Below are 20,525 nucleotides of genomic sequence, written 5' to 3'. Positions count from 1 at the left end.
TGTACCAGGTATTATTCTAAGTGTTGGAGATAAAACAGTGAACATGATAGATGATGGAATCTGTTTCTATGGGGTTGGGGGGGGAGAGATAGACAAGTTACAAATCACTTACAAAACAGTGTGACAAGTGTTTCAGTGACGTATTTAGAAAATATAGGTTGTATTTGAACATACTGGAGAGCTTGGCAAATCAAGAAAAATCTTTCAGGAGAAAAGTGACATCTCGGCTGTGACATAAAGGATAGAAAGAACTTAGCCAAGTAAGGATGGTGAGGGGAAGGGATAAATTGGTACCAGGCAGAGGGAACATCCCCTACAAATGACAGGAAGTGAAAGCCACGTGGCATGACCTTAGAATGTGAAGAAGGGAAGGTGACAGGTAAGTTTCCAGATCATTCGGGATCTTTTAAGACAAATTGAGTAATTTAGACTTTCTCCAAAGAGCTCTGAAGAGCTACTGAAAGATTTTAAGCAGAACTTTGCATTTTAAAAAGATCATCAGACCGTGATATGGTACAAGTACTTTAATAGACCTTCATAGGTAATCTAAGATGGCCATTCCCTACCCAATTCCACAGTGCAGTGAACAGTGCCGGGGTGGTTTTCTTATGGCGGTGTTATTATGTGTGGCCTTAGTTAGGAGAAAGAACATCTGAGTTACAAACTGATAATAATGCAGAATCATTCATCATTAAATCATAGAGCACTAGAACTCCATCATCTTATGTATCAGAAGACTAAAGCCCAAGAACCAAAATGGCCTGCCAAGGTTACAGGGCGACAGTGCCTCCCCAGCCCAGTCAGGCCCCGTTAGGCACCTCCCGACTCCTCACTGTTTCTACCTCAGGAGGGTTTCAAAGGAACAAGGCAGCTGCCTTCAGGAGGGTCAAATTCCTGATTCTTCTTCCTCTTTTTGCTTAGGAACCTTTCACAACCTTCTTCCTCAATGCAAATGATGGAAAGTTTGACCATCCAGATCGAACCTTCTCGTCGGTTGCAAGATCTTGGAGAACTAGTCAAAGAGATACTTCTGATGTAAAGGTAGGTTCTTTTATTTGTTGATAGTAATTTAATTTCAAAATATGCTGAAATCTTGATTTTTTTTTTAATTGGATGTATAAGACAGTTTTGTTCCATGGTATGTTAAAATCATGTGGTACATCTAACCTAAAAGGAAACTAGAGGAAATAATTTTGAGCATCACAGAAAATGATTCAGAATTCATTTATATTATTCAGTTAAGGTGTTTTTGTAATTTCAAAAAATTCCTATCTAATTTAGATCGAATAATCTGGAGATGGAAAAAAAAGGCCATAAATTGCCTTTCCTGCTGTTAACTCAATATTTGGCCCATTCCATAAAACACAGCAGGAATTGGATTTGACCTTAATGTGTCATATTGTTATAGCTTGCCCAGCTTTGGGTTTACGTAGCCTGGGGCAATTAATAAAGCATTAATGACAAGACCCATTTAAAATGTAGGCTTTTCCGTACCGCCTTAGCTTTTACTTGAGTGTGCCTGGGGATATCATGCAACAATACACATTAGACTAAACCAACACACACACAATACCCAGAAACAGCCAGAGAGCAGAGTAATTCTACAGTTGGTACGATTTAACTATTGTTAAATACAAATATTTGTTATTCATTTATATGGGCTTTTGTCTCTTAAAAAAAGGTTGTATTCAAAGCAATAACATACATTTGTTCTCTCATTTTTCTCAATTTTTTCTCTGGTAATGAGATTTGATCAGGTTACTGCATAGGTATATGTGTTTCTTTCTAAGGCCTCTTTCTTCAAGGCAGTTTTTCCCCCATCACTGCCACTCATATTGTTAAATATAAAAATATAATGGAATTATTCCATTTAGGGTCTTAATCCAACAAAAGGCAGTGAATTAAAGTCAAAATTATCATTTTCATATTTATGTTTATCTATTGCAAACATTTTTAAAGGCAATTACAGTGTTACTGAAGTGTAAGAAAACTGGATGAATATAACTTTGTTCGGTTCTTTTTGAAAGCAGAAAACAAACAAAATGGATCCAAGTAGTGTGTAGTTTCTCCATGTATTTTGTTCGTTACTATCAAAGTTTGCATAAATAAATACTAATTTGTGCATATAACATATTCATATTTGGAAATAAGATAATTTAACATGCATCCTTACTATACTAAACTCTTAAGGCATACACTTTTCTCCTAGCAGCCTTATAACTTCACTGAGGAATTAAACTCTAAAGTATCCATGAGTCATCATTTAAACTAACTCCCTACCAATGAAATCAGGGAGAGAATCTGTTTCTTATTTTGTAACATTCTCAGAATTTACCCAGAAAATGAGGAGTCCAGAGGCTTCTAGAATTAGCCTAGTGTTCATAAAAAGCACTCAATAAGTATTTTGTGTTTGAATTAAATATTATTATCTATATTTTAAGGCTTCCTGTCATATTTAAGGTTATTCATATCTTAATTCGGAGTGGTATCCACATTGTATCAAATTATTTCAAGTGAAAATGCCTGCTCACTCTTATCAGACATCATCACAAAAAAGAAAATGGGCTTTTCAGCTTAATTCAAAGACCTACCCTCACAAACACACACACACAGATCAAAGTTAATCATTCTAATATACGTAAGTAGATATGGTGTTACACTTTACTTTCTATCCTGAGAACTTTATTGATGCTTCTCATCACCAAAAATATCTCACCAAGTTACAGGTCAGTCTCTGATGACCAATGTTTGTATCAGGCTTTTCCCTCTACAACTGCTAGGATTTCTCCCAGAGTTTTCCTGTTCTGGAACTTTCAAGAAATGCTTACATTTTGTTACCAGTTGTGTTCCTTTGGTTCCTGGGGGTCACATCATCAAGGACAAAGACCAATGTGGCTGTCGCTAACTGGGGAGGTTTTTTGTTTTTTATCCTCAAGCAGCTGTGCTGAATACAAACAGGACCTATTCCCCCACCCCCGGACTTAATTAGTTCATAAGAAGCTCATTTCCCCAGCTTGACATTGCACAGATTTTTTGCATTTTCAGTTCTCTTTCATATTTTATGATACTCTATCTTGAATATCTTCCCATGTAGACCCTTTCTTTTTCAAGGCTGCACACTGCACACATACACAATAATTTATGTAGACAATCTCCTATTTATGAGTAGTTTGTCTTTCTCTCTGATTGTTACTATTCAACACAAGGCTGCAGTAAACACCCTTGCACAGTGATCTTGATGAACTTTGCATATACGTGTAAAGGATAATTTCTATTAATGGCTAAGTGGCTATGTACATTTTTAATTTTGAAAGATATTGCCAAACCATTATTCCCGAAGATGGTAATTCACTCCCTAGAGCAGTGTGTGAAGATGCCTCCTTCCCCACGCCCCCCCATTGCTATTATAATAAACAGTGTAATTTTTGCTAATCTGGTGAGTGAAAATTTGTTTGGGCTTGCATGTCATTAATTGTGAGTGAAGTTGAGCATTTTCATGTTCTGTATTTCAATATTTGACCCTTAAACTTACTCATATCTTTTCCCATTTTTCAGTTGGGTTAAATATCTTTTTCTTACTGATTTGAAAAAGATCTTGGGTTCTCAGTCTTTCTGTTTTCCTCTATTTCGAGTGTGTGTGTATGTGTGTCTGTTTGTCCAAATGTATCAATCTTTCCATGTATGGCATCAGAATTTGAGGGTTCTCATTAAGGAAATGTTAGGTTTTTTTGGTAATACTGGTAGTAACTTCAGACTTTCTAAATTCACATTTAAATATATTGATTAAAACACACGATATTTTTTTCCCTCTGAAATAATACTTGATTTAGCAGGGAAGAATATGTTACCAAGAGTAATAATAGTTTTGCTAACTGTGTGTTAAAACCTAAGCTTTTGATTTCTTATCCCTAAGAAATATCCCTGTTAAATAAAGCATTGGATATAATTTTAAGGAAATGCGTTTCCATTTGTGAATAAAAGTATGTCTAGCAATATCTCCCAGCTTAGATAATCATATAAGAAAGAACTAGAATGGAGTAGTTGGTTTCATTCTGTCTTGCTTTATTAACATCAGTCTCTTCCTGTGGTAATGCATACAAGCTGGGCAGCGATGGAGTGTTGGTGAAGTGACCTTTCAGGAGCCAGGTCCCCTGAGATAAGTCAGACTTGTTAGTTTTTACTTTATTTTTATTTTATTTTTTATTTCTCTTCTCTAGTGTAGTCTTGGTAACAACGCCATTCAGCTTACTGGAGTTCTTACACTACGATTCCTTAATGCCTTCAAAAGTTGTTATATTACTTTTGAATAGCTATGTAGATGTCAGGAAAGGTAGCTGTGACAAAATGTCATTAAGGTGACATAGTGTAAATTAATACAGTTAATGGAGGTGCTCGCCACTGACTCATTGACCCATTATGAGCTCTTGTGGAATTAACGAATGCCAGGGCATCAATCTTTTGAAAAAAAGGAAGAAAAGAGATGGCAGCCTTAAAACCTTGCAGTGAATTATATTAGAGAAGTGAAAACGTCTGGGTTGGATTTGATTTCACTAGGAAGCCATAAAATGGTATGCTCTCTCAGCAAAATATATTAAACTGAAATGTCAGATTTGATGCAATAGGTATACAATTATGATAGTGTTAATAGTGGTCTTCTATCACTCTAAGACATACTTTCAAGTCCAATTTCTCAGCAGCTTGAACTTGTCATAAGCTTGTAAATTAGAAATTGTGTTTGAGGATATTTTCTTATTATTGACAGAACGCATATAACACTATTAACTGTACCATGGGGTTTTAGTATAGCTGTTAAAATAAACCAGAAATCACATTTACAGACACAAAATGCCTGTTATAATATTCATCTTGCCATTTCTTTGATAGTATTTGATGTCTTTCCGCACTGTTTTTCATTTAGGAAATCTTAAGCTACTTGGACTCTTAAAGAGAAGCTGATTAACAGAAATCAATGGGAAGAGAGTAAGCAGGAGAGCTCTTATGTGAAGTAGGCAAGTTGGTACCTAAAGTGCTCTGAAGGAGCACACTTACCAGTTACCAGAGTAGCATGCATGCTTTCTGAATGGTTCTCAATAGTTTTTAAACTGCTTTTTTTGTCATTTATTTGATAGTCTTCAGAACAGCCCTGTGAGATAGCTATCCTTATTCTTGTTTTGTAAAGGAGATCCGCGGATATTAAGTGGCCTGCCTAAGTTCACACCGTAAATAAGGAGGAAGCCAGAACTAGCACTGAGGTCTGTTTAGTTATTTGTACTGCCTTTTCATTGATGGGCGTGCTGCTTTCATTCTTCTGCATGACTGTATAATCATATCCAGCCACTTGGACTAGTTTCGAATCATTGATCAATCAAGTGTTACTTTAGTCATTTATTGCTGTGTAACAAACCACCCCAAACTTTAGTGGCTTAAAAAAAAAAAACACAGCCATTTATTTCCCTAGAGTTCTGCAATCAGAGTAGGGTTCATCAGGTACAGCTTGTCTCTGATCCACCTGGAGTCAACTGGGGTGGCCTGTGTGGGTCTGGAGGATTCGAGGTGACCTCACTCACTTATGTGTTGCCTCAGCAAGGATGACTAGAACTGCTAGGGCCTGGCTGGTCCTCTCTTTCTCTATATAGTCTTCCTAAGAAAATCACACTTTCTTTCATGGTGGCTTGCTAGCAAGAGGATTTAAACAAAAAAAAAGGGGGGGGGGGATCTGCAAGGCTACTTAATGCCTAAGCTTGAAAGTCACATAGTGTTACCCCCACAGCATTCTGTTGGTCAAAACAAGTCACAGGGCCAGCCCAAGTTAAGGAAGGAGAGAAATGAACTCTACCTCCTGGTGAGCTCAGCAGCAAGGTCACATTTCAAGAGGACATGGAGGTTAGAGGGGTGTTGGTGGCCCTCTCTGGAAATAGTCTACTAAAGTCCTTTCTCTGGTCACAATTCACATTCCTCCTACTGCAAAATATACTCAACTTGTTAGCCACATTATTGTATCAGGACCAAAATCTAGTATCTCATGATCTGTATCAGGTCCAGACACAGATACGATGCAGAAATTTCTAATTTGGATACCTGGAACCTGGAAAGACAAGTTATCTGTCCCGTGGACACTCAGCATACGGTGGTGAGGCAGAAACAGGTAAACCTCAACAGACTCTACTCCGGAGGAGGGGCTGTGGAAGGTACAGAACAGTGGCTGGTTCTTGGCAATTGCCGCCAGGCACGTGTTGCCAGTTTCCTGGACTCTGGGGACAGGTCCTCTGGGACCTTGGCTTTGCCCTCTGGATCAGCTTTCTTTTCCATAAGAAATAGCCCTTGTCTGCAGCCGAGTGGCTTTCTGCAAATGCTTCCTGATCAGAGAAAGTTGGGACCAAGGCATCTTTTAACCTCCTTTAAAATTCTGTGGACTTTCTATGTATCAACTTATAGTTCATTATGAGAAAAAACTAGCACCCAAAAATCCTTTTGAGGCAGGATCCTCTCTATTTCTGCCTATGAGTTAAGATGCTGTTTATAATGCCCTTGAGATTCCTAGAATCCCTTTGTGTAGCTGAGTGAGTCTACAAACCACCACCTTAAATTTTGCTGAGCACTTACAAAGGGGTTTATAGCCACGCCTTTTACCCTGCTGCCACATTTGATTTGCAGCACCTTGGAATCTCTCTTTCTCTTAAAAAAAAAATTCTCCCTCTCCCTCTGCCCCTCCCCCTCTAAAAAAAACCATACAGCAACTATATATTTGTTGACAGTTGCGCAGTTGGAGTTAAAGCCCAGCAAGGACGGCTCATAGCTGTGCCACATGGTGACAGCTGGAGGGGTGTGGCTGGGCCAGAGAACCCAGCGTGGCTTTCCTCACGTGTTTCGTGTCCCATCTGAGCGAGCCAGAATAGCTGGGGACCGTCCAGACACGTCTGTCTCTTTCCACGATCACGCCAGCAAGGCGGCCCCACTACTTTCTGTGGCTGTTGGTTTCTAAGCGGATAAAAACAGAGGCTGCAAGGCCTCTTAAGTCTTAGGCTTCTCTAGAAGCCCTGCACTATCACTTTTTCACATTCTGTGCGTTGAAATATGCCTGCCCATATTCAAAGGGAGAAGAAATAGAGTCCCCCACTTTAAGGAACGAATGGTAACGTGGAAATGCCAGAGAGAACAGGGGATAGGAGGGCTTGTTACAGCAATCTTTGAAAAAATTTTACAAGCTACTAATTTTAAAAATTATAAGTTCTAGTCTGGTTTATACCATGCAGTTCAATCTGATTGTGCACTTAGACAAAACTAAAACCTGAAATGCAAATAGCTTTAAAAATATATCTGCTTAGGCTAGGTAACATATAAGTTAGTCCATATATTTGATAAAACCCTTTAATCATCTGAATTGTCTACATTTGTGTTCCTTCAAATACAAACATCCAAAGTGACCATTTTGTTACTGGTTACAGGGTATACTCCGGTACTGGGTAAACTCAGCAGCAATATTTTTGATCTGCATCAAAAAAAATTGATAGAACGAATAGCTTCTAAAAGGTATTTTGCATACAGCTATTAAACGCATTGTTTTACACATTATCACCATTTAATCCTCACATATCTACCCCTGTGAGTTCATAGCTATCATCATCACAATTTTGCATATGAAGAAATTGATTTTTTTTCCAAAGGGTCAAGAAACTTGCCCAAGCTGGCAAGAAGTCCAGATTTAAAATCAGATCTATTTGATTCTGGCACACATAAAATAGCCCTTCCTGGCAGAAGAAGGGGATAACCCCCAAACCACCTCCCTGCCGTCTCCCTCTTACCTTCAACTACCCGCTCGCCCTAACGACCTCTGCTTAAGCTAACACAGCTTGAATACCGTGGCCTTCAGTATTGTTTTTATCACTATTTCATGCCTGAAATTCAGGAAATGATAAACACACAGCAATAATTGATTCTTTTTTTTTTTTTTTTTGTATCTCACATATTTGTATTGAGCGTCTGTTATGTACTAGGCACCATTGCTAGCAAGTGAGTGGTGTGAAGCAGTGAGCAAAATAGACAATGACCCCTACTGTCATAAGATTTCCAGGATAGTGTGACACGGGAGCCTAATATATAAAAAAAGAAAATTATAATTGCTGTGCAGAAAATCAAAATAGAATGAAGTCATATGGAATGACGGACTGGGTCATTGCTTCAGAAGGCAAAATAGAGAATATAAGAGCAGAGATCCTGGATTTAAAGCGATTGGTTTTGATATGGGGCTTTACCACCTATTTCCAGTGTAGTCATTAGCAAATTACTTACCTTCTCTTTGTGTTCATGTCTAGAAAGTGGGAAGAATGAGAATACCTACCTCATGAAATTTTGGGGAAGACTAAGAAAATATATATAAAGCACTTACAACAGTGCCAAGATGTAACATAAGATACAAATAATAAAAATAATAAAAAAAATAAAATGCAAAATAAAATAAAATTTTAAAAAAGATACAAATAAATTCTGTCTGCTGTTTTAAGATTGAACGACCAGAGGTAACATTTCAGCTGATCCTTGTCTTAGAGCACAGATGCGGTAATTGTCATCTTCTTGGACATCACAGTTGAATCTCTGAGATGAAACTCTCTTATTCGTGAGGTTTTTCTTTTTTAAATAAGCAAATCTTTTAAATCATATAAATATGAATATAAATTATATACTAATGTCCTGTATTTATATACTAACGTTAAATTTTAAAATGCTATTTGAAACAAGATCTTTTAATCTTTTAATTTTAAAAATTTAATCTAAAACCAAGGCATAAAAATTTACACCTACTCTGCTACTTTAGCAACTTCTCCCTAGACTGTGTGATTTTACTCTCTTCCTTCCCCTTCAGAAAAAGAAAAAGAAAAAACAAAAACTTCCCTAGCTCAGGACTTCAAGATTCAGACAGCTTTAGTCCCATATAGCTCTGGTCTTTTGAAGCTTTTAGGGGCCTTGCAATTAAGCTGAACTTCAGGAATTTCTTTATATTTGCCTCTAGTATGTGTCTATTTGTGACTGTTCTCTCTATTAGAAATCTGAAAGCATTTCTTCAGCCCTTCAAACGTCAGGCCTCGAACAGCTTTTTCCAGCATCTTAGTTAACAGCCTAATTAGTGAGAGCACAGTTTGGTTGACCAGATGGACTGGAGTGGAGAGCACCGCCTTTACTAAGGGATCATCCTGATGGCCCTAGTAATGCTACTTTTCCATATAACTGGCCTTGATTAAAGCCTTCCTGAATGTTCCTGCTGAACTCCTTACTCTTCCTCCTGCCTTTCTAGGTGACCATCAGGCCAGACCTTTCTTAGCCTCCCTTTTCCTGCCTAGTGGTGGCCAGCTTTTAGCCCCTTCTTATGCTAGAGAGTTTAAATTGAAATGAAGTAGGTCTTGTTTCTTCCACTTCTGCAATTTGGGTACAATTTTGTCAGCAACTTTAAAACCAACTCTTTCTGCATTTTAAAGTGAACTCTTTTACACTGTTAAACCTTTTATACCTCAGGATAAGCAAGATAACATTTTTTAAGCTGTGAAAATTGCCCCTCAAAGGGTACAAATTTTATTTTGGGGTTCATCCTTTTTCTTTTATTTAATAAAGTCCTTCATTGGCTCCTTTCCAATCTTGAGGCATTCTTCCAACCATTTGCATATTGCCCCAGAGGATTTCTAGTGATATTAAAATAACTTTACCTAATATCGTCAGTAGCTTAATATTTAATGAGCACCTGTTGCATGCAAAGTATAACACCAAGAGCTGTGAGGGGTTCAACAAAATATAAACCTCACAAAATCAGGCTTGAAAATCTGCTTTTGCCCAAACTGTTATTAATATAAAATCCTAGGGCTTTGTTGCCTTTGTGAATCTAATTTAATGACATTCAGGAAAATAGTATTATAGTGGTAAATAGGTTAATAATAACCACATAGTTTATGTGACCCTATACCACAGGAGAGAATGGACAATAATATATCTGGAAAACATTATAAAGCACCAAGACAGGTGAAGATAAATTAAGACTCTTTAGGCTGTTTAAATAAAAAATAAATCTATGTTGCTATATCCTTGTGGCTATGTCTCTCATCTGTCCTCCAGGAAGCTTAGATAGTCTGGTTCTAGAGATGGGACATGAACACAAATAACTGATGAAAGGCAGGGAGGGAAATCCCTGACTTATGTGAGTGTATGACATATAAATCACCCTCCACAAAGAGTGACTGCATGAGCTTATATTCTTTCCCCTCTTTGGCCCATTTAGAATGCTAGTGTTGTGCTGTGTCACATAAAGAATGGGTAATGAGCAAATAGCCATATTCTTTACCTTTCTCTACATCCTTTATTAATTGTCTGTGCTTTCCCAAACCATGAGAGTAAGATCAAAAGAAAATTACAAGTTTTCTCTTAATGCATTGAAATAACAAGTTAATAATTATTGTCTTGGTCAGCTCAAGCAGCTCTATTTTACCATAAATTTAGGGAGCTTATAAACAACAGAAATTTATTTCCCACAGTTGTAGAGGCTGGAGGTCCAAAACTAAGGTGCCCACACGGTCAGGTTCAGTGTCTAGTGAGCGTCTGCTTCCTGGTTCACAGATGGCCATTGTCTTGCTGTATCTCAAATGGAGGGAGAAGAAGCGGGCTTCCTCAGGGCTCCTATAAGGACACTAATTCCATTCGTGATGGCTCCACCCTCATGACCTCATCTAATTCTAATTACCTTCTAAAGACCCCACCTCCTAATGCCATCATAGAGGATAGAGTTTCAACATTTGAATTTTAGAGGAACAGAAACGTCAGATCCTAACAATTATGCACTTCTGATTGCCTGCCAATCAATGAGAATAGCAATGATGCCTCACTTCAACCTTCTAATCAGTGATCACACACCTTTGCCAAATTGCTCCTTCAAAGCAATATAATATACACCACTATGCTTACCCAGCCCAGAAACCAGCTCATTATAGTCACTGATAGAATGATAGAATATTTCAGAAGCAGTCTTTAGCTCCTGCCTTAACCACCAACTAAACTGTATCACGATTTGCAAATAAGGATGTTTGTTTACCTGTTAGTTTTTCTTTCATCCCCTTCTCACTCTTCCCCTTTTACATCCAGGTCACTGAAAATTTACAGGAGTTTATATTAATCTCACCATAATTCTCCTTTCCCACACTGTGTTGTGGCCTCGATGTCTTGTACATAGTTTGTTGTTAATGAATATCACACAGTGTGAGCCCCCTAATTCCCACTGTTCTTTGCACACCCATCCCCACCTCTGTCACAGTTGCCCTCCCTGCAAAAGTCCCACAGTGTGCCCCCTTACCACAACATGCACTTGCCTTCCCCTCCTTCCCTCCCATTCTCCCTGCTTCTGGTTCTCTTTCTCCCTACATGCACATAGATACCCAGTCTCTCCTCTCCAGTCCATTCTTTCTGTTGACACCCAATGTCTTGTTATAAAACAAATTTGCCCAATAATACAAAATTCAAACAGTTTAGCTTGGCATAAAGCTGCCTTCCTCACCTGGCTCCATCTAACTCTCACCAGCCCACCTCCCCCATCTTGACCTGTATCCCCCAGTATATCCTATACTCCACCCATACTCAGTCCTTACCACTTCCTGATAATACTCCCTAATGGTCCCCCTGCCCCTTCCCCCTGCCTTTATCTTAGGCATAGTTGAATTCAAAATGTCTGGTCTCCAGTGAAGTCTTTCCAGGCTTGCCCTGAGTTCCCTGCCTTCTCCTCTGTTCTCTCTTGCCCTTGGTTTATACTTCTTTCAAGCTGTTATTATTGTGTATTATAACCATCTGTTTATGCATTTACCCCATGGACAAGATTGTAATTTATAATCTGGTTCTATATTCATGAAATAAAACCATGTCTTGTTCATTTTTTTCTTTCTTCATACTTGTCGCAGTGCCCCGTACTCAAAGTTTATTATGTTTGATTTTTCTTATGTCACATTTATCATCATCAGAATGGATAATATCAAATTCTCACAGAGCATTACTAAGATAAACACCCACTTATGCTATCACAGACAAATGTTGGTTTTAGCAGGAAAACCCATAAAGAGAGAGCTTTTGTATATGCTTTTCTTTGAAAGTTAATAATTTGATTTATATGAAGACATCAGTGTTTGGTGGTTTTTGTTTTGTTTTGTTTTTTTAATTTTTCTGTGAATCCCTAGAGAAGGCTACAGCAAGAGTTGAATCTCAGGTACTACATTATCAGCGTTGATCATGTTACACAAATAAATGTCCTTATGCCTTTCACAACATAATTTAAAGTTAATTTAACCCTTATCTTGATATTTGAAAAGATTGTTGTTCATTTTTTTAATCATTGTATAGATGGTATACATAAAAACGACCATGTTTTTTGTTTTCGTTTTCTCACAGTTGCTTAAAAAAAACAGACAACAAAAAATACTTCTAGGGTCATAAAAGCAGTTTCTTTCTATATCAGATTTATTCCAAAGAAGCATAAGCCTCATGTTAGACATTGTGCATCAAACACGAGTTTGCCTTGAATCAAGTTGTTTATGCCATCTCTATATACAAGTAACACAGGTTATCTTTGCATCCAATTTATTAAGAACCATTACCATTCAGGTGCCATGTGTTACACATTTAAAACTTACTATCACGTTGTATATCATCTCTTCATTGTGTTTAGGGATAAGTTCAAAAGTAATTAATTTTGCCAAATTATGAAATAAAAATGTTTTTGTAAAGATCATGTAGTATAATTGCCATTGTGATCAAAAAGAAAAGTAGAAGATATTACATGATTTTTAAACAATACTGGCAACAACTTTTTTTTTTAATTTGGTTTATTTCCTTAATAATATTCAGAAAAGCTTGATGAATGGCATAGACTTGTAGATATAGCTTTACATATTTGTTTAATAATGATATTGTGAACTACTGTTGATCCTGTAACCCATTTCTCTTAACCAATTCTGGCAAGATAAGATTGAAAGTCTTATAAACATAAATTATCAAATGTTCAAGAAAAATATTTGTGTACTCTTTCTTTCTCCTCTCTTCCTTCTCTTCCTGTTATGTAAAGGAAATCAAATGAAGAATAAGATTAGATAATAAAATATTGAATTTAAATAAAGAAATTGTTTAATTCAGTTCATAGTTAACAAGTTATAATAGTTTTTTTCTACTCATTTTTAAAGTGGTTTAATACGCCACATTTTTATTCCTGGCAGGAACTAATTCCAGAGTTCTATTACCTACCGGAGATGTTTGTCAACAGTAATGGATACAATCTCGGAGTCAGAGAAGATGAAGTTGTAGTAAATGATGTTGGTCTTCCCCCTTGGGCAAAAAAACCTGAAGACTTTGTACGGATCAACAGGATGGTAAGAGAGATTTTGTTTTTGCTTGAGCAGTCATCAAGAAGTAAAAACATTCTGTTGTTTTCTTTTGTTTCCAACTATTAACAAATTGCCATTTAACATCTATAAATACAAGGTTAAAATTTTAAGAAAAAAGAAGGCAAGCATTTTACTATTGTCTTTTGACATTGTTCTTTATTGTGGAGTGGATTTTCCTTTCATTGAAGACTAATAAAGGAATGGTAATTCAGTTATATTTGCTCCCTTAGGAGAAGACAATCAGATGAACATCTGTTGACTAATATAAGATACTCCAAAATGCTTGAAATAAATGTCCATTTCTTATTTTTGTTTACCAGCTAAATCTGTACTCCTTTTTCACTCATAAAATATTCAAAACAAAATAATTTGTTTAGAACATATTTGCATGCAGGAAATCATAAGCTATGAAACATAACCTTAAAATATAATATACTTGTGGGGCGCCTGGGTGGCCCAGTGGGTAAGGATCTGATTCTTGATTTCTGCTCAGGTCATGATCTTAGGGTCCTGAGATTGAACCCCTTTTGGGGCTCAGTGCTGGGCATGGAGCCTGCTTAAGATACTCTCTCTCCCTCTCCCTCGGCCCCACAACCCCCCACTCACATGCATGTACATGCACACACATGTGTGTGTTCTCTCTCTCTCTCTCAAAAAAAAAAAAATATATATATATAATATTTGTCTTTAAGAGAACACCCATCTAATAAACATTCTTAGATTGAAAAATGTCATTACTTTTTAAATCTGTGTGACATATCTAGCAGATATCTGGGTGTTCAGATAAAAAATGTGTAAATAGAATGTTTGCATTTGGGAATTTTATAGATTTTGATGTATTTTATCCATATTTAAGGAGATTTTAATCTTAGCGTGGTTATGGTATATGGAAATGAACCACTTTGCCAAACAACCTCCCTAGTATACTATTATTCTTAGTAAATTGAGGAATTAAGAAAGTCGAATGACTCAAAATATTTTTTTAACTCTGTTTCACTCACTCCCAATTTTTTCCAACTGTCTTATAAATATATTTTATTTTGTTTTGATACCTAATTTATTTGAATAAGAATCCAAATAAAGTCCACATTTACAATGGAGTTCACATATTCCTTAGCCCATTTTTTTTGTGAAAATTCACATATGTCATACAGATATAATTCACATACCATACAGTTCACCCATGTAAAGTAAAAAAAATGGATTTTAATTTATTCACAGAGTTGTACAATTATGAATATTTTTATCACCCCATAAAGAAACCCAATACCTTCAGTATCTTCCACCATTTTCCCCAGCCAGCCCTAGGCAATTACTAACCTTTGCTGTCGCTATACATTTACTTATTCTGGACATTTCACATAAATATGATCATATAATATGTGATTCCTCCCTCTACACCCTGATTTTGTGTGTGTGTGTGTGTCTGTCTCTCTCCTTTTTTCTTTTTTCTTTTTTTGGATATTACTGTTAGTCTCATGCTCCCCTCAACTTTGGAACTATATTTTCTGTCTCTCAGAAATATTTTACTTTTAATATATTTTATTTTAAAGCTGTTGCTGATGTGGTAGGCCTATGTTTAAAAGTACTGTATATATAATCTGCAATCTGGTCTCCCCCTTTTGAGGGAATATCATGTATTGCATAACTTGTAGGTATGATTTCTCTCACTTTTCAATCTATAAATTGGTACTTCCAGATATATGGAGTTATATCATACTATCTCTTTGAATAACATATTTCAATTTATATTTTTAATGTGAGGAATTTATACTTCAGTAATACATTATACTTCTAAAATCTGTACTTATTTTTAGAATTAGTCATCCATTTCCATACTACCCGTACATATTTGAGTGCTGGCTATAATATCAGTGTAAGGATACCAAATCTACAAATTCAACCCTAGAAACCTGCCACGTATCAGTATATTTGTACAGCCCAGAACTGTGCCTGACACAAAGTAGTTGGCAGTAAATGTCTGCTGAGTGAATGAATGAATCACCCAGGGGTAATAATCTCAATGATTTTAATATGTTGTCTAGTTATGTCCAAACTAGTTAAACTGACCCTGAAACTAATAAAAAATGAGTAAATAAACTGAATGAATCCTTCACTCAGGCAAACAAAGTAGCCAAAAACTGTTGGACCAGATTTTTCACTTGTTTATGCTATTGCACCCAACTGATTAAATAGAAGTTTTCATGTGGGTGCTAATAATAAATACTGTCCTGGAAAGAGTGTGACTTAGAGTTTAATAATTTCCTGCTCTTGAACCTGGGCTCTGCCATTTACTAACTTCATTGCCTTGATTAAGTTGTGGAGCATCTCTGGTCCTCACATTTCTCATCTGTAAAATGTGGATAGATACCTTATAAATGTTTTTTTAAACCATTATCATATAATTCATTTGTTTTCAGTGTACAATTTAATGATTTTTAGTAAATTTACAGAGTTGTGTGACCATCACCACAATCTAATTTTAGACAATTTCCATCACCCCAGAAAGATCCTCTGCCCATTTGCAGTAGCTCCCCATGCCTACCTGCAGCCCCAGGCAACCACTAATCAACTTTCTATCTCCATAGGTTTGCCTTTTCTGGACATTTTTTAGAACTGGAACTGTATGATATGTGTTCTTTTGTGTTTGACTTCCTTCACTTAGCAGTTTTTGAGATTAATCCATGTTGTAGCATATATCCGTACTTTGCTTTTTTTTGTAATGGTATTCCACGTACGGATAGGCCATGTTTTGTTGACCCATTCATCAGTTGTTGAACATTTGGGTTTCCACTTTTTGGCTGTTATAAATAATGCTACTATGAACATTCACATACCAGTCTCCATGTGGACATATGTTTTCATTGCTTTGGGGTGTATACCTACAGTAGAATTGTTGAGTCATGGTAAATTTCATTTAACTTTCTAAGAAATTACCTATTTTGCAAAGTGATTGTAGCATCTTACATTCCTACTAAGGGTGACTCTTTCAGTTCCTTCTTATCTTCACCAACACTTGTCATTGCCTGTTTTTTTTTTTTTTTTTTTTTATTATAACCATTCTAGTGGATATGAAGTAAAATCTCATTATAGTTTAATTTCCATTTTTCTAGTGACTAATGATGTTCTGTGCCTCTTTGTGTGCTTTTTAGATGCTAGAACATTTTTACATATATTTTAATAAAACATTAAGTAGTGATTCATTATAGACACAACCTTTGTGTTCCTCATTAGTGAAAGAAGTTCATATGCCCCCAGAATTAATAATTTTATTAATGATATGCCTACTTGAAAAAGAAAAGGTAGTTGTGTTTCTAAAAGCAAATCCCCAAGACAGCATCATACACAGAATTTCTTGAATATAGGGAAAGATAATTATTATGGATATGAAACCATCAGGTCATTAGTACTCATATAAACTGAATAAGCAAGACCATACACACTTGACTAAATTTGCAGAAAAATCACAAAGTTTCATTCATCTAATATGGGCAGTAATATAATCCAACCAAGTAAACATTCCAGATAAAGGAAGTTTCTAGATTTTTATTTTTATTTTTTTTTTAAAGATTTTATTTATTTATTTGAGAGAGAGAGAATGAGAGAGAGAGCACATGAGAGGGGGGAGGGTCAGAGGGAGGAGCAGACTCCCTGCAGAGCAGGGAGCCCGACACGGGACTCGATCCAGGGACTCCAGGATCATGACCTGAGCCGAAGGCAGTCGCTTAACCAACTGAGCCACCCAGGCGCCCAGTTTCTAGATTTTTATAGCTAAGTGAAAACTTTCTTGGAGGTTTGTTATTTTTCTCAACTTTATCACTACTTGGTTCCCTATCCTTTTATGCAAAAGAGGAAAACTTCTCTTTATTATCATAAGTATCCGTTGTTATTATTCTATGAAGGCTATAATTCTATATCTGTTCTTTTTCTGTTTTCTTCTTGAAATTGTCAGCTATCAGCACACTTCCCTTTTTAGCCATTCTGATTAGAATGTGTTGCTTAAAATCTCTTCTAGTTTACAAAACCAGTTAATCAAATGTATCAAAGCCTTATGATAAATACCAGTCAGTCAAGTGCTAACTGGGGCCCTGAAGAAAATGGAAACTTTGTGGCTTTGGTGGAGTGACATGTGCTTCAGGTTTCACGGGTCAGTGTCTGATCACTTCCAGTTTAGGAGTGAAGTTCTGAAACATTGAAACGTGAAGTGACAAATTCTACCTTTAGGAAGTGGAATGTTACTAGAGAGCATACCAAGTTTATACGTCTCCTTACAGCTATGTAGACTTTCCTAGTACATTCTCCTTACTTCCCTGGGATAGCTGCTCACATTCGTTTTCTCTACTGTCCTCATTCCAATACTTACTGCTCATAACTGCTGCAAATCAGGATGTATATACCCTAATCTTAGTCAACTCACCCCATACCCCAGTGATGGTCCTGAATTGACCAAGACACAATAATGGCAGTGATAGTCCATATAAGCTGTGACTTTTTTGAGTGTTTATTCTTTGTCTCAGATACTAGGCTAGAGCTTCAGGCACATTATTTTTAATCCTCAAAAAAGTCTTCTAGGAATTATCCTGAAACCCAGCAAGGTCAATCATCTTGCCAGATATCACCTACTTATCAAAGTGGCAGTGTTCTTCCCCACAGTATCCAGGATAAAATGGTGACTTAAGGAGCTGTGGAAAGGGAGAAGGGAAAGGAGAAGGAAGTGAAACATGTCTTTTAACAAGAAGCCAGTACCTTGGGGTCAGCAGAAAAAAAGAAAGAAACAAGTGGGAATTGCCCCAAAACCAGCAGAATGTTCCAGCCCCAATGGCCATGCAGACCTGACTTTCTGGGATCCCATTTCTACCTCTTTCTCCCCCAGCCTTACCCTGTAAGGCTCCCTCCCCAGCTGGTAAGACCTCTGCTTAGAGCTAAGGAGGTCTTAGGTCCCACTGCCCAGCAGTTGTGAGAGGAAAGCTATCCTTTAACTCTGCAGATGGCGGAAAGGCAAACTTAGAGGCACCCACAGGATTTTACAGCTTGCACAGGCCTTTATTTGAGAAAGGAGACTGAGACCCAAAAAGGCCAAATGGCTCACCGAGAGTCTTAACCCAAGTGCGTTTTCTAACTTACCATGCCTGGCATTGCAAATTGGAACTCTGAACGTAATATCCCCTAGAACCACTGAAAGTCTCTAAAACTTTACCTGTATTTTGAATTAAATGTGGCTTTATAGATCGACTTGAGAACCAAAGCAGATTAGACTAATGCTGTTTCCATTGCAATATCTGCTCCGAAATACCACGAGGCACTTTGGAATATAACCTAGTTGTTATCTGTAAACTATTTATATCTATGCGTGGATGACCCCCATATACCTAATTTTGGCTGAGACTTACAATTGAGTTTTAAGTTATTTAACTGTATTGTTCATATGATCACCACGTAAGATTTTTTTAAAAATCTCTTTTCCTTAGAAATACCTGATTCTCACCAAATGGTTTCATATCATTTGGGTCTTAAGAGAATTTAGCAGATTATTCATTGAAAGATACAGCCTGAGAAATGATTGTGACACTGTAAAGACAAGTTAAACTCTAAAATAGAGTTTCCCTCTTACTTTAAGAAAGAACAAAATTCATGAATACTTTTCAGTAATAAATTATTTTATATTTATAACTGCTCAGAGTACTTCTATTGCATCTAAATAAAATACAAGAAATAATTTACTCCTGATACTAACCTTACCAGTTACTATCAGGTGACTGATAATTAATTACCTGACTTCTGTTTATATACCTCCTATATTTTGTCTTTCTATCAGCTTAAGTGCTGCTGAGCAAACTTTAAGACAAAATGCAGTGCTTCTTTAAAATTAATCTCACTATTTTCTGTCACTGTAAATATATATTTATCAAGTGTGTCATCAAGCCAAGTACATATAGTATACTAGGAATTGTAAAGATTGCATGTAATATGGTGAATTAACTGTCCCTCAAAGATTTGCTCTCACATATTCAAAAGAATGAAGGTTTATAACTGACTGAAGTATGAGGGATAAAAACTTGTGCATTTCTGAAACTATCATAAAACATTTTCAGAAATGCATCGTACTTATTTGTAGTTCTTTTTTTAAATTGAGGTATAATTGACATATAACATATTCTTATTTATATATTACATATTCATATGTTACATATTTATATATTACATGTTATATATTACATTTTTATTATAATAACAAGTTCCAGCTTGTTTTTGTGAAGAAATGAAGGAAGCAAGGCATGAGGGGTTTTCTCTATTGTAAACCAAATTCCTGTTATAGGCATTAATGAGTCAGTTAAGACTTTAACTAAATCTTTGCTCCATGGGGTGAAAGACTTTACACAAAATTCTGCCTACTTGGGAAAAATCAAAGTGCCGCGGTCCTGGTTCTCTGCAGCACCAGGCTGCAGTGCCAGCTTAGATCGACCACAGGCAGGCAGTGACTGCTCGCACGGACTGGGTGGCTTGCAAAGTGTTTATTCTTCCTGTCTTCTTTGCCTGGGTTTTCCTTGAAGGGAGCCTGCAGGATGGGAAGGGAAGGCTGCCATGGCATCAACAAGGTTCTTCATCTGTAGCCACCATTCTCGGTCGCGGCAGAATTGGAACCAAGGGGCAGTGGGAGGTGCCGCCCCTGAGAACAGCGCTAGGCCGCAGAGCACGCAAAGGACATCTTATGAAGAGTAGCTGTGTGTCTCCACAGCTGCTCTCCTCCCTCCGCGTCCCCTGCGCTGCTTTCCTTAGCTCACAGTTGTCCTTCACAGAGCCCTTCGCTCCAGCTCTGGTCAGTTTTCCCATCACACTGATGGGAAATGATCATACTGACGTCATGCAGAAATCATGTCAGACATCTGTGTTACCACTAGGAAGCTTAATCAATCACGTGCCTCTCTCTCTTTTTTTTCCTACTGAAGGAATTGGTGTTTGATGACTATTTCTCTAATATACAAAGCCTGAGTGGTAACAGAAAATACAGAGGGTTTAAATTTTCCACAAATTCCATGAATACAGCCTTCGTTCTTTCATATTGTTTTGTAAGTTTCTAACTTTGTACCAGCTGGGTAGCTCATACAGGATTTAGTTCTTAGGAAAGAG

The 20,525-nt window shown here is 36.9% G+C and overlaps 1 protein-coding gene across 5 annotated transcripts in view; it reads left to right on the top strand.

Annotated features, from left to right (window-relative positions):
* Positions 1-20,525, top strand: part of NBEA (neurobeachin) — a 694,224-nt gene that overhangs the window by 620,509 nt on the left and 53,190 nt on the right. For all 5 annotated transcript variants that reach the window (XM_078070461.1, XM_078070460.1, XM_078070459.1 and 2 more), the window contains 2 exons: positions 922-1,041; positions 13,230-13,382. In XM_078070461.1, coding sequence (XP_077926587.1) covers positions 922-1,041; positions 13,230-13,382 — 273 coding nt within the window. The remainder of the gene's footprint in view (positions 1-921; positions 1,042-13,229; positions 13,383-20,525) is intronic.

The sequence above is a fragment of the Halichoerus grypus genome, chromosome 4, assembly GCF_964656455.1.
Source record: "Halichoerus grypus chromosome 4, mHalGry1.hap1.1, whole genome shotgun sequence".
NCBI lineage: Eukaryota > Metazoa > Chordata > Mammalia > Carnivora > Phocidae > Halichoerus > Halichoerus grypus.
This window is presented reverse-complemented; position numbering and strand designations above follow the sequence as displayed.